Source organism: Callionymus lyra, chromosome 1 (assembly GCF_982586985.1).
Source record: "Callionymus lyra chromosome 1, fCalLyr1.hap1.1, whole genome shotgun sequence".
NCBI lineage: Eukaryota > Metazoa > Chordata > Actinopteri > Syngnathiformes > Callionymidae > Callionymus > Callionymus lyra.
Genome location: NC_141818.1, coordinates 51341663 through 51354571, shown reverse-complemented (window position 1 = coordinate 51354571; position 12909 = coordinate 51341663). Strand labels below are relative to the sequence as shown.

General features: G+C 37.3%; 2 protein-coding genes across 2 annotated transcripts in view; one reads left to right on the top strand and one right to left on the bottom strand.

Moving 5' to 3' along the window:
* Positions 1–3301, top strand: part of ndufaf2 (NADH:ubiquinone oxidoreductase complex assembly factor 2) — a 35854-nt gene extending 32553 nt beyond the window's left edge. Inside the window, exons 3-4 of the mRNA XM_087812141.1 lie at positions 59–99; positions 2873–3301. Coding sequence (XP_087668267.1) covers positions 59–99; positions 2873–3097 — 266 coding nt within the window. The 3' untranslated portion in view covers positions 3098–3301. The remainder of the gene's footprint in view (positions 1–58; positions 100–2872) is intronic.
* A 1693-nt stretch (positions 3302–4994) lies between these two features.
* On the bottom strand, positions 4995–10430 carry smim15 (small integral membrane protein 15). The gene is made up of 2 exons (XM_087812023.1): positions 10371–10430; positions 4995–5597 (listed from the first exon to the last, which is right to left on the bottom strand). Exon 2 carries the CDS (start codon positions 5566–5568, stop codon positions 5344–5346), a length of 225 nt encoding a protein of 74 aa, XP_087668149.1. The 5' UTR covers positions 5569–5597; positions 10371–10430; the 3' UTR covers positions 4995–5343.
* Between the last annotated feature and the right edge of the window lie 2479 nt (positions 10431–12909).

Sequence of the window (12909 nt, the reverse complement as noted above, 5' to 3'; positions counted from 1 at the left end):
GTTCTCGGCACAGAAACTGCTTCTAAACTTCGTGTCTCTCTCTTCTTCTCTCCTCCAGCCTGGATCCGAGGCAGAAGAAAGGAGGCCCCCAGCTTGGAGGTACGTCTCCCTGCAGCCCCCCCGCCGAGATGACAGTTGGACTCTGGGGGCCCGAGTCACGAGAAGAGTCTCTTTATCTCCTCAGGAAGTTGTGGGGGTACAGGGGGGGGTTGACGTGTGACATCATGTCCTAGTTAACTTTCCAGAGTGTCTTCACGAGTCGCTCTGTAAACGTGAGGATGTTGAACGAGGGTCTATACGACCCCCCCATATACAGCTCCTGTCCGGCTGCCACCGGCCCCTCCGAGCCAGAACATTCCCTCCAGTTCTGCTCCTGGTGTCGGCCCAATAGCAGCCGCGGACAGCTGGACGGCGGCGCCGCCAACGCTCGGCACATTTACCCACAAGCCCTTGTCACGCCGCCTCTCTTCGCGCTCCAAGTCCACATGAATTGATTGGATTAAATCCTGTCATTAACAGGCTGGAAAAGCGGCTCAGTATGTTCGTCCGCCTCCCCGGAGCGCCGCCCGCCCGACCCCTCGCTTCCAGCCCGTCATGGCTGCCAACGTGCCGCAGCATTATGACCACTGATGCCTTCACTGCTGGCCGACCATGTGACAGCGAGACTAACATCACTGGCCGAGACTCAAGACTCAACTTTTCCACCGACGGCTCTGGTTTTCAGGAGTTTGACGATTATTACCGTCTGGGGGGAAATTAACTTTTGTCGCATTTTAGCCGTTTTTTTTCCTTCTTCTGTTTTGTTAAATAATTTAATTTAAAAAATTCTGATTATTATTATTTGATATTCTAGTTGCAATAATCAAAGAGTAAATGATCTAAATTAAATACTTTTTCAATTGAAGTCTTTTAAATTCAATATCAAAAATATGAACAATGCTACGAGCTAACAATGCTATAAGCCAACAATGCTACGAGCCAACAATGCTTCGAGCTAACAATGCTATAAGCCAACAATGCTATGAGCCAACAATAATACGAGCCAACAATGCTTCGAGCTAACAATGCGATAAGCCAAAAATGCTATGAGCTAACAATGCTATGAGCCAACAATGCTACGCGCTAACAATGCTACGAGCCAACAATGCCACGAGCTAACAATGCTACGAGCCAACAATGCTACGAGCCAACAATGCTTCGAGCTAACAAAGCTATAAGCCAACAATGCTAAGAGCCAACAATGCTTCAAGCTAACAATGCTAAGAGCTAAAAAAAATGCTATGAGCCAACAATGCTACGAGTCAACAATGGTTTGAGCTAACAATGCTACAAGCTAACAATTCTACGAGCCAACAATGGTTTGAGCCAACAATGCTACGAGCTAACTCGGTGTCTTCACTGATTCATTGTCGTCTTATTCGTCATGGGGTCGTGGGGGCAGCAGCTTCAGCAGGAGGTTCAGACTTCCCTCTGTTCAGCTACATCGTCTAAGTTTTCCCTGGAGATCCCGAGGTGTTCCCGTGCCAGATGAGAGTCAAGGTCTCTACAGCTCACCGGGTTATTTAGTTCAGACTTTTTCATACATTTTTCCAAACGTTGAATCTCGTGAACCTGACCCGTCTTAATGCTCTGACTCTGGATCTATGATCTGACTCTGGATCTGTGATCTGACTCTGGATCTATGGTCCGACTCTGGATCTGTGATCTGACTCTGGATCTGTGATCTGACTCTGGATCTGTGATCTGACTCTGGATCTATGATCCGACTCTGGATCTGTGATCTGACTCTGGATCTATGATCCGACTCTGGATCTGTGATCTGACTCTGGATCTGTGATCTGACTCTGGATCTGTGATCCGACTCTGGATCTGTGATCTGACTCTGGATCTGTGATCTGACTCTGGATCTGTGATCCGACTCTGGATCTATGATCTGACTCTGGATCTATGATCCGACTCTGGATCTGTGATCTGACTCTGGATCTATGATCCGACTCTGGATCTGTGATCTGACTCTGGATCTGTGATCTGACTCTGGATCTATGATCCGACTCTGGATCTGTGATCTGACTCTGGATCTATGATCTGACTCTGGATCTATGATCCGACTCTGGATCTGTGATCTGACTCTGGATCTATGATCCGACTCTGGATCTGTGATCTGACTCTGGATCTGTGATCTGACTCTGGATCTGTGATCTGACTCTGGATCTGTGATCTGACTCTGGATCTATGATCTGACTCTGGATCTATGATCCGACTCTGGATCTGTGATCTGACTCTGGATCTGTGATCTGACTCTGGATCTGTGATCTGACTCTGGATCTGTGATCCGACTCTGGATCTACTGGTCCGACTCTGGATCTGTGATCTGACTCTGGATCTGTGATCTGACTCTGGATCTGTGATCTGACTCTGGATCTGTGATCCGACTCTGGATCTATGGTCCGACTCAGGATCTGTGATCCGACTCTGGATCTGTGATCTGACTCTGGATCTATGGTCCGACTCAGGATCTGTGATCCGACTCTGGATCTGTGATCCGACTCTGGATCTGTGATCTGACTCTGGATCTGTGATCTGACTCTGGATCTGTGATCTGACTCTGGATCTGTGATCTGACTCCGGATCTGTGATCCGACTCTGGATCTGTGATCCGACTCTGGATCTGTGATCCGACTCTGGATCTGTGATCCGACTCTGGATCTGTGATCCGACTCTGGATCTGTGATCCGACTCTGGATCTGTGATCCGACTCTGGATCTGTGATCCGACTCTGGATCTGTGATCCGACTCTGGATCTGTGATCTGACTCTGGATCTGTGATCTGACTCTGGATTTGTGATCTGACTCTGGATCTGCTGTGTTGCAGGAGCTGACGAGGAACCAGGTGAACAGGGAGCAGGTGAGGCTGAGGGTCAGGGATCTGGAGCAGAAGGAGGAGCGACTACAGATCAGGGACGAGGGTCCGGCGCCGTCGCGGACCCTGTCCACGGGTCACGCCTCCGCGGCCCAGTTCGGTAAAGAAGTGGTCAGTGAGGAGCCCACGAGCACCGCCAACACCTTCCAGCCCGGAGCCTGGGTCCCCAAGAAATGACTCTGAATATATATATATATATATATATATATATATATATATATATATATGAATATATATCTGATCTGAGATCTGTGGCACGACATCAAACTCCTGAACATCTTCAACGTCTGTGGTTCTGATGCTGCAACAGTTCTTAAGAATTAAAACAGAATTATTTTTGTGCTTCAGTGATGTTAGAATATTTAATAAATTTAAAACATGAAAATATGAAATGTGTTTGTTTTTTTCTGTTTTGAAAGGTTTCATTTTTTGTTTTTTTTTAGTAATAAAAAAATTTCCAAGTGAATATTTTACACATAGTTAAATATTGTAATTCAAATAATTCCAAAATAAAATTTCTAAGTTCAATATTTTTTAATTCGTAGTCTTTTAGATTCAATATATAAATGTTGGTATAATAGAGTCTCCAGACTAAACCAACAGAGCACAGAGATACTGGATCAAACTTTCAGCCAATCATGCGACACACAGACGATCACGTGAAAAAACAGAAGTCAATTGATAAAACTAATATTTCATCTCATGGCAGTTTTAAAGCAGGTGGATCTGTGCTCGATTGGATTAGTCTGGTCAGGTCTGTCCGACTCTATTATACCAACATTTATATATTGAATCTAAAAGACTACAAATGAAAAAAATATTGAATTTAGAACATTTATTTTAAATAATTGGAATTAAAATACCGAACTTTAAGTGTGAAAAGGAGGCCCTGTTAAAATAAAATAAATTAACTTTAAAAATTCAACCTTTCAACATAAAAATGATTAAGTTAAATTATAACGAATAATAATTTGACGCTAAGAAACACCTTTTTTAAAAGAAATTCAAAGTTTGAACATTTAAAACTATTAATACTCACTTAAATACTTCCTTCAGTACTCGACTCGTGACGATACTGAGATCATACTTAAGTGTCTGTTGAAGGACGAGCTGCTGAATCATAACTTGTTCTATTGATCGTCTGGAGTTTCATCTGCTCCTGAGAAACGACTTGAAAACCACAGAGAACGAGAGTCGACACTGAAGTGAACATGTTTTTAAATTAAATGACTCTTAGTCACGAGTATTAAAGTTTATCACAATATTGAACATTTCAAATGTTGAGACTTTTTTATTGAAATTTTTGTAAACCATTGAATATTTTTTGGAATAATCTGTATTTTTTTGTATTGAAAGTTTTATTAGTTGTTTTTTTTACAAATGTTTAATTTACAAATACATTAATTAAAAAAAAAATCGAATAATGTTTAAATGTTTTTTTTACATAGTTTGATATTTTAATCCCAATATTAAAAACAAAAATCTTCTAAATGCAGTATTAATTTATTTATTGTCTGTAAATGTTGGTATAACAGTGACATCAGACAAAACCAACAGAGCACAGAGCTACTGGATTTCAGCCAATCAGAGCACAGACGATCACAAACAAGTGGCTCGATTGGATTAGTCTGTGAAAATGACGCTATTATACCAACATGTGTGTATTCAATACTACAAATTAAATATTAAAATACGTGTTTTAAAAGTAATATCAAACATAAATAAGTTCATTTAGAAAAATATATATACATTTTTAATTCAATTGTTTGAAAAAGTAAAACAACACTTTTATATTGTTGTTATTGTTTAATATTGTTTTTTATGACATTTTTTTGTTCCGTAAAACTGAATTAAAAAACATTTAAATACCTTGAAATACATTATTTGATACTTATTCAATAAAAACAAACCAGAATTAATGGAACTGAATTAAATGATTTTTTTTAAATAGCTTAAAAAATAAATGTATAATAGAAAAACATTTAAATATTAAATTCAACCGTATATTTACGAACTCGTACAAACGACTCCTCATATAATCAATTATCGATCATAATGAAAATAAAAATCAACCTTTGGTGAAATGTACAATAAAACTTTATTGACAGCATGTTTATTACAAACAAATTAAGATCTGAACGACGGAATGAGTTCCAACAGTTGAATCATCTGAACCGAGCCACTGGACGGACCGACAGGTTCTGGTTCTGAGGCGACGCTGGTTCTGGCGTTAAATGAACACTTCGCTGAGTTAGAAGCGAAACAATCCCACGAGCAGGAAACTGAGCCAAAATGGCGGCTTTTAGAAAAATATGTCTTGAACTTCTCCGGAGAGTTCGTGGCTCTGGGGGTCGGTGGCGCCCCCTCCTGGCCCCCCCGACCCGGAGAGTGGCCTCAGTGTCACACAGAGACTCTGGTCCTCCTCAGTCCTTCTTGGTCCTCTTGGCCTTGGCGATGTTCTCCTGACGCTTCTGCTTCTTCTTCTGCTCGCGGTCTCGCGCCTCGATCATCTTCGCCAGCTTCCAGGACAGCAGCGCGCTGGCGATGAACAGCGGCGTCAGCGCCAGGATGATGGTGGTCAGGAACCCGTACGGGTCTTTGGCCGCCCACTCCACCACGTACTCGGCCCAGGCCCGCACGTCAATCATGTCTGCCACGGACGACAGCTCGGCTTCACCTGAAGGTAGGAAGACTCTTAACTCCTGAGACGTTTGTTCACGACGTGTCGACGAAACTTTATTCATATTTAATGTATAAACATTGTAAAGAGAGAAAATGACAATAAAATGCATTATTGAAATATTTCAAATCACACAATTAAAAAATAAATGATTTCAAATCATAATTAATTTTATATAAAAAATGTGTATTTTATATACAATTAACATGCAAATAGACTTCCGGACTCTAGATGGCAGCAGTCGTTACGTCCTCCGCAGCTAAAGGAAGAATGATGACTGAGGACGAGAGGATACAGTGAGTCCAGCAGCTTTTAAAGCTGATGTTTGGACATATTTTGGTTTGAAAACAAATTAAAGCAGTTACGAGTTCGTCAAGAGTCATGTGGTCTGTAAATACTACAACACCAGAGTCAAGTACTGGACAATACTACACATATATACTTGTTATTACACTGTCACAACAACAGAGTCAAGTACTGGGCAATACTACACATATATCCTTGTTACTACACTATCACAACACCAGAGTCAAGTACTAGACAATACTACACATATATACTTGTTACTACACTATCACAACACCAGAGTCAAGTACTCGACAATACTACACATATATACTTGTTACTACACTATCACAACACCAGAGTCAAGTACTCGACAATACTACACATATATACTTGTTACTACACTATCACAACACCAGAGTCAAGTACTGGACAATACTACACATATATACTTGTTACTACACTATCACAACACCAGAGTCAAGTACTGGACAATACTACACATATATACTTGTTACTACACTATCACAACACAAGAGTCAAGTACTGGGCAATACTACACATATATACTTGTTACTACACTATCACAACACCAGAGTCAAGTACTGGACAATACTACACATATATACTTGTTACTACACTATCACAACACCAGAGTCAAGTACTGGACAATACTACACATATATCCTTGTTACTACACTATCACAACACCAGAGTCAAGTACTGGACAATACTACACATATATCCTTGTTACTACACCATCACAACACCAGAGTCAAGTACTGGACAATACTACACATATATACTTGTTACTACACTATCACAACACCAGAGTCAAGTACTGGACAATACTACACATATATACTTGTTACTACACTATCACAACACCAGAGTCAAGTACTGGACAATACTACACATATATCCTTGTTACTACACTATCACAACACCAGAGTCAAGTACTCGACAATACTACACATATATACTTGTTACTACAGTATCACACACACACGTATACATATATATATAATCTTCAAGATAAATTTACATCATGTTTAGATTTTTCAACAACTTTATCAACTCATGACATTAATAAAGGTTTGATTTGATCTGATTCAACAATGAAAGTCATTTATGATGTAGAACTTTTAATAACTATTTGACTCATTTGGCTCAAAAGCTTTTCTTGGAACTCGTTCTGCATTCAACAAAAAGGCAACAACAAAACATTCTGACATCGTTTTCAAAGGATTTGGTTTCATTATCACTTATATTTACAGAGCAACACAAACTAGTGGAGTCAACGTTTACCACTTTTTCTACATTTGTAACCAAAGCTTGTGACCGTCGTGTAACCGGTTACACAAAGAAGATTTACGATCTCTGATCAACCACTAGAGGGTTCCGTCTCAGTTCAAACACCTCAGATTCTAATCCAGTATTTAGACAAAACATATTATTCTCGTAGATCCACGAAAAACATGGACTCGATTATAGCCACAAAACATAAATCCCAGACCTTTATTAACAGTATTTTTCAGACTGTACTTCAAATCCTTTTTCTCAAAAATAGATAGGAACCTCAAATCCATATGCATTTATTCTGGTTGGATTAAATGACTTTGAAACAATTTTACATACACGCCCAACAGAGAAATCTGTCAAATGTTGGTAATTGCAAGTCACCGCATTATTACTGAGCAGTTCTCGCAGTTTAACTCCATGACCCTCCGACTATGAAGCCTCCCTCAGGCAAGAGAAGCCGAACTATCAAAAACATTTTAAATCCTGTAAAAAGTACAAATAAGTACACTTATTCAACAATTATTTCATAACAGCCTCAAAACGTCAGTGAGTCATGGGTCACATGATCAAAACAAACACATCATTGGTCAACGGCAGCTTCGCGTCACTTTCAAGAAGGTTTACATTGGTGAAAAAATAATGAGGGGAAAATTACACTTACACGGTTATAATTTCTGTAAAAATTTACAATTTGATATCTGTGTAAACGTGTACACGTGTAGACATTGACATCACTAACACAAACTATAGAGCTCATCACAAAACAGCTGGTTTTATCAGTAACACACTCAGGTGAACAATCACTCTTCTGAGTCACATCCTGACAATAAAGACAGTTTTTTTAAGTGATAGTTCACCCAAATTTCAAACGTCACTCATTTTCTTTCCTCATGTTGACTAATGTTGGATTATTTTCTAAGTAATATCTCTGTTCTTTTTAGAGTCGTTCATTTTAGTGTAGCGACTGGAGCTCAGTTGTCTTCGTATTCTTCTTTGTCCAAAAAAACACTTAAAAACATCCAAATACCTCCGTACGTCTGTAACGTTCCTCTTGGATTAAAACCTCAACGAGAAAAAATTAAATAATTCTAGATTTTATTTGTGGCAGACGTTTAAACAGAAGCATCTTGTATAAACCAGAAGTACTCTGCGTCCACAAATGTTTGTAAAGTAAAACATATTGATTCTTATTATGTTAATGTACACATTTCCTTCTCACTGCTCAACATTTCTACATCTCCATTTGAAGATTGAACCCAAGAAGTCGACATCATTGAGGAAGAATAATGATAATTAAGCTAATGAACTACAGAACACCTTTGATATGACTGTGATAGGGGTGTAAGAAAATATGGGTATAACGATATATCGATATTTTTATTCACGATACTGTATTGATATTCAATAGCACTGTATCAATATTTAAAAACATATATATTTTTGCGCGCCGGCTGTTTGAGATGTTAATGCACTTCATTGTTTATTGTTAATGTAAGTTTACATTTTTGATAATATTCTGAGAAGCACTTCCACATTTGATCAGAGAAAGTATATACTCATTTATTTGCCAGAAAGAGTTTTGATGTTGCACTTGATGGAGTCTACTGACTCCTTTAAGAAAAATCTTAAGACGTTTCTATTTGTTCAGGCTTTTCCTTGATTTTCTGGAACTCCTGTGTTGTTCTCAGTTTTATCTTGATCTTTAAAGTATGTACTTTTTTGAGTATTGTTTTGTTTGTTTAAGCGCTTTGTGACCCTGGTCTCGAAAAGCGCTACATAAATAAATATTACTTACTTACTTACTATATCGCAATATATAGTCGCTACTACAGTATCGCAGTACATCGTATCGTCACACACTTACATCGTGATACGCATCATATCACCAGATTCTTGCCAAAACACAGCTCTAGACTGTGAAAAAAATACTGTACATGAAAAGCATGAATAGTGAAACTTTAAGTTCCCAAAATACCACCGTAACTTAATTTCTCGTTTGTTACTTTCAATCTTTTTTTACTGAACATCTTTTCAAGACACAAATAAGAGCAGCTGGATCTGGAGTCCTAAAACTTGGAATGAAACAATTCATCTACAAGTACTTTGGCAAGAAACTGGGGAGTAAAATGTAATGAGCATGTTCTCTCTAACTTCCACTCCTTCAGCAACATGTGCGAGTTTTCACGAGGCATGATATGAACTCAGAGGAGTTTGAACAAACCATCTTAGCTTATTTATAAACTAGTGACTGTCAGCTATTCGACAAATGGAAAAAGGCATTTTATTATCTCTGTTGTGTTGATGTTAACTGCCTAGAATGTGTTTTGTTTTATCATAAATTCTTTTAAGAACACTCTTGATATCTGAGGCCAGTCTGTGACAAATAAAGAGGAAATCTGTGACCCTCAATGGAAATAACAGTGATCTATGTGAAACTACAATATTGTTGCAGCTTCATCTTTGTTATTCTAGGAATGTGGAGTCAATGCACACGATTAAATATTTCAAGATGACATTTGTCAGTAAACACGACCCCGAACCATAACAACAGAACAAAATCATTGTCCAATGACCCCGAATGGCGACAAAGTGAAAACAAACTGAAAGAGTTATCTGAGCATTTGTAACTACAAAGATAATCCTGAACTAAATATTAACACAGAACAGATGAGATGTGACAACTGTGACGTGTCGGTTGACATCGTTAACTTGTGGTTTGAAACACGCTGATAAAAGATAACCAGTGGAGGCTTCATGACGTAAATCAACACAGTAAAGATTGTGTTGACTTCAGTGTGTATCGTAACACAAACAATAGTAGTTTCTTTGGTTTTCTTTTTTGAATCTTAACTTCATTTTTAATCTGTCATCCATTACAAGAAGCTAACGACGCTAACTCCATTTAAAAAAAGAACACAAACGAAACTATACAGTTATATAGTGAAACAAAACTGTTAATAAATAATTATGCGCCATTATTTGATATAATAAACATACATATAGCAAATAAAATTCTTGTAAACATTTCTGATTAGCTTAGCATGCTAACGCCTCCGCGGCCTAGCTAACAAAACTAGTCTTTTCTCATCGCGAGCGAACTCAACAGACACGTTATTAAACACAAGACGTTTTCATGAGATGAATAACAGTTGAGAAAGTGAAGGAATATATTACAAACGTTACCTAAAGAGTTGTTGTGATTCTCGTGTCTATCAGTGATAAAAAAGCCGCCGCCACCGCCTCCTGATCCCGGAAGTATGAGCGTGAGGTCATGTGGGCGTGTTCTTGGGATTTGTAGTTCTTAGGATTATTTCCGCTCCGTCAACGATTCTAAGATGTTTAATAAAACTAATTAATTTGCAGTTATTTACAGGTACCACGACGGTTTTAAACTAAATTAAGAGGTTCTAGAGTGCTTTGGTTTGTGTGAAAATCTGTTTTTAAAACAGAATATTCAGAAAATGAGCCACTAGAACAAATAGTATTTCCTTGTGAGGATATTTAACTTCAAACAAAGACAGTTTTCTTTGGAACACGTCAACACAGCAACAATTAAAATTATTTTCCTGACAATTTATATCTCCGATTTTGATTTTGTTTTGTTTTTTCATTGATATTTTATTTTAACATTTGCACAAAACTGTAGTTGTGTATTTTGTCTCTTTCAGACGTTGTTGTGTTTATTTCACAGATGCTGGTACAGGATTTATCTCTGTGTCGTGGCGTCTTCACTGATGCCTGATAGTAATGTCGCCATTATTTTCCTTCCTTTATTTACCTTTCATTATTATTGTGATGGAGGAACAAAGTTTCATCGGAATAGATGGATGGAACTTTATTGATCCCTTAGGAAAAATTCCTTTGGGGAATTAAGAATAATAACCATTTTTTTATTTTGAAAATACATTTTCTGCTCTTTTTTTGCCACCTAATTTAATCATTATAATGATTATCAATATTCATTTTTAATTTTTCAAATAAATGTTGTCGTCACAAATATATACAATTCGTTTTTACTTTACTTATGTGGTTGTCTTTATATACAATTAGTTGTTGTTTTCATCACTAGGTTGAATTTTCTAAAAATTCTTATTTGAATATCATATTTTCATGTCAATGCGTGAAGATAAAGTGAGAAATGAAATCGGTTTTTTAAAAAGTCTTGGCACCGTCGTGTCCATCGTGTCAGACAGAACCAAACGATGACAGATCATCTGGATACAGATGTTTGCTCGACACGGGAAAAGTCTTCAATCCTTCGAAAGTCGTGAAAACTCCTTCACTTTTACAACGCGAGGAAAACGGATCACCGCGGTGACTCGACATAACTCCGGCGCTGAGAAAGATGACGAACAAAGGAGGACCTCCTGGCTCTGTGAACTTCCTGCGGGGAAGTATTGAAACCAAATCAGGTTAGGCCACATCTGCTGCGTCCATACGGCGTGGATCACTTTCAGAGCGGTTCAAAGGCCAGCCTTTTAGCTCGACTCACACAGAGGGACGAGGGGCAGCTGCGAACACACCAGCAAGACTCGCAATCTGCTGCAGAGAGTTTCTGACGTCCGCAGACAAACAGGCACAATCTGGAGGCTATTACCAAAATGTTTATAATCATTCACTTCTGGAGGTTTCCTCGCACACACACCGACACAAGAAGAAGAAGAAGAAGAAGAAAAGGAGAAGAAGAAGAAGAAGAAGACAGTGTAGAACTGTGTGACACAGAGTCATTAAACAGTTTATAGTTAGTGAGTCATAAAACTCTGACCAGACGTTGAGGAATTTTTCGTTGTGTTTTGAATTTTCTTCTCTTTCTATTCTTTCACTGACTATAGTTCAGTCACAGCTCCATCTACAATCATTTCATGTTCAAAACAGTTTCTGTGGCTAAAGCAAAAAATTAAATACATGAGTAAATGGATAAACGAAACTCATATGTACATTATTATTATTTTTATATTCATAATCTACACAAAGATAGTACTCAATAAATATGTTAAATACTTTAAATATAGTTAGTATTGCAAATATAGGAATGAAAAAATAGTAAATATAATAAATATATATCTAATCTGGTAAATAGTAAATGTAAAACCTTAGAAATACATAAATATAGTGATAAATAAATATAGTTGATGTAATACGTTGGTAATAAATAAATATAGTACAAACAAAAAAATGGTTATGAATAAATATAGTACATATAATTAAATTATGTAAATGTAAACATATATGTATATTAATACACAGATAACTTTAATATAATAAATAAATATAGTGAATATAAAAATATAGCAATGATCTAATAAAGTTCTAATAAAATATATTGTAATGAATTAATATAGTTAATATAATACGTTGATAATAAACAAATAAAGTACAATTAAAAAATAGTAATAATTAAATATAGCGGTTAATAAATATAATATGAAACAAATAAAGTAAATGTAAAAAAGTATATTAATACAAAAGTAACACATATGTATGAGTATGACAAACATACTAGTAAATAATGATAGTCAATATAAAAATATAGTATTAAATCTACAACATCTGTAACATCTTTGATCAGAAATGAAAACATGTAGAAAGTAACGAGTCCCTGGTGGACGGTTGATGAACTGCACTTGTAATGAGGCAACAGACTGAAGCTTCATAAACAATCATCACATTTATAAAAGTTAAAATTCGGTGTTTGTCGTTATATTTACGACCAGAACGAGAA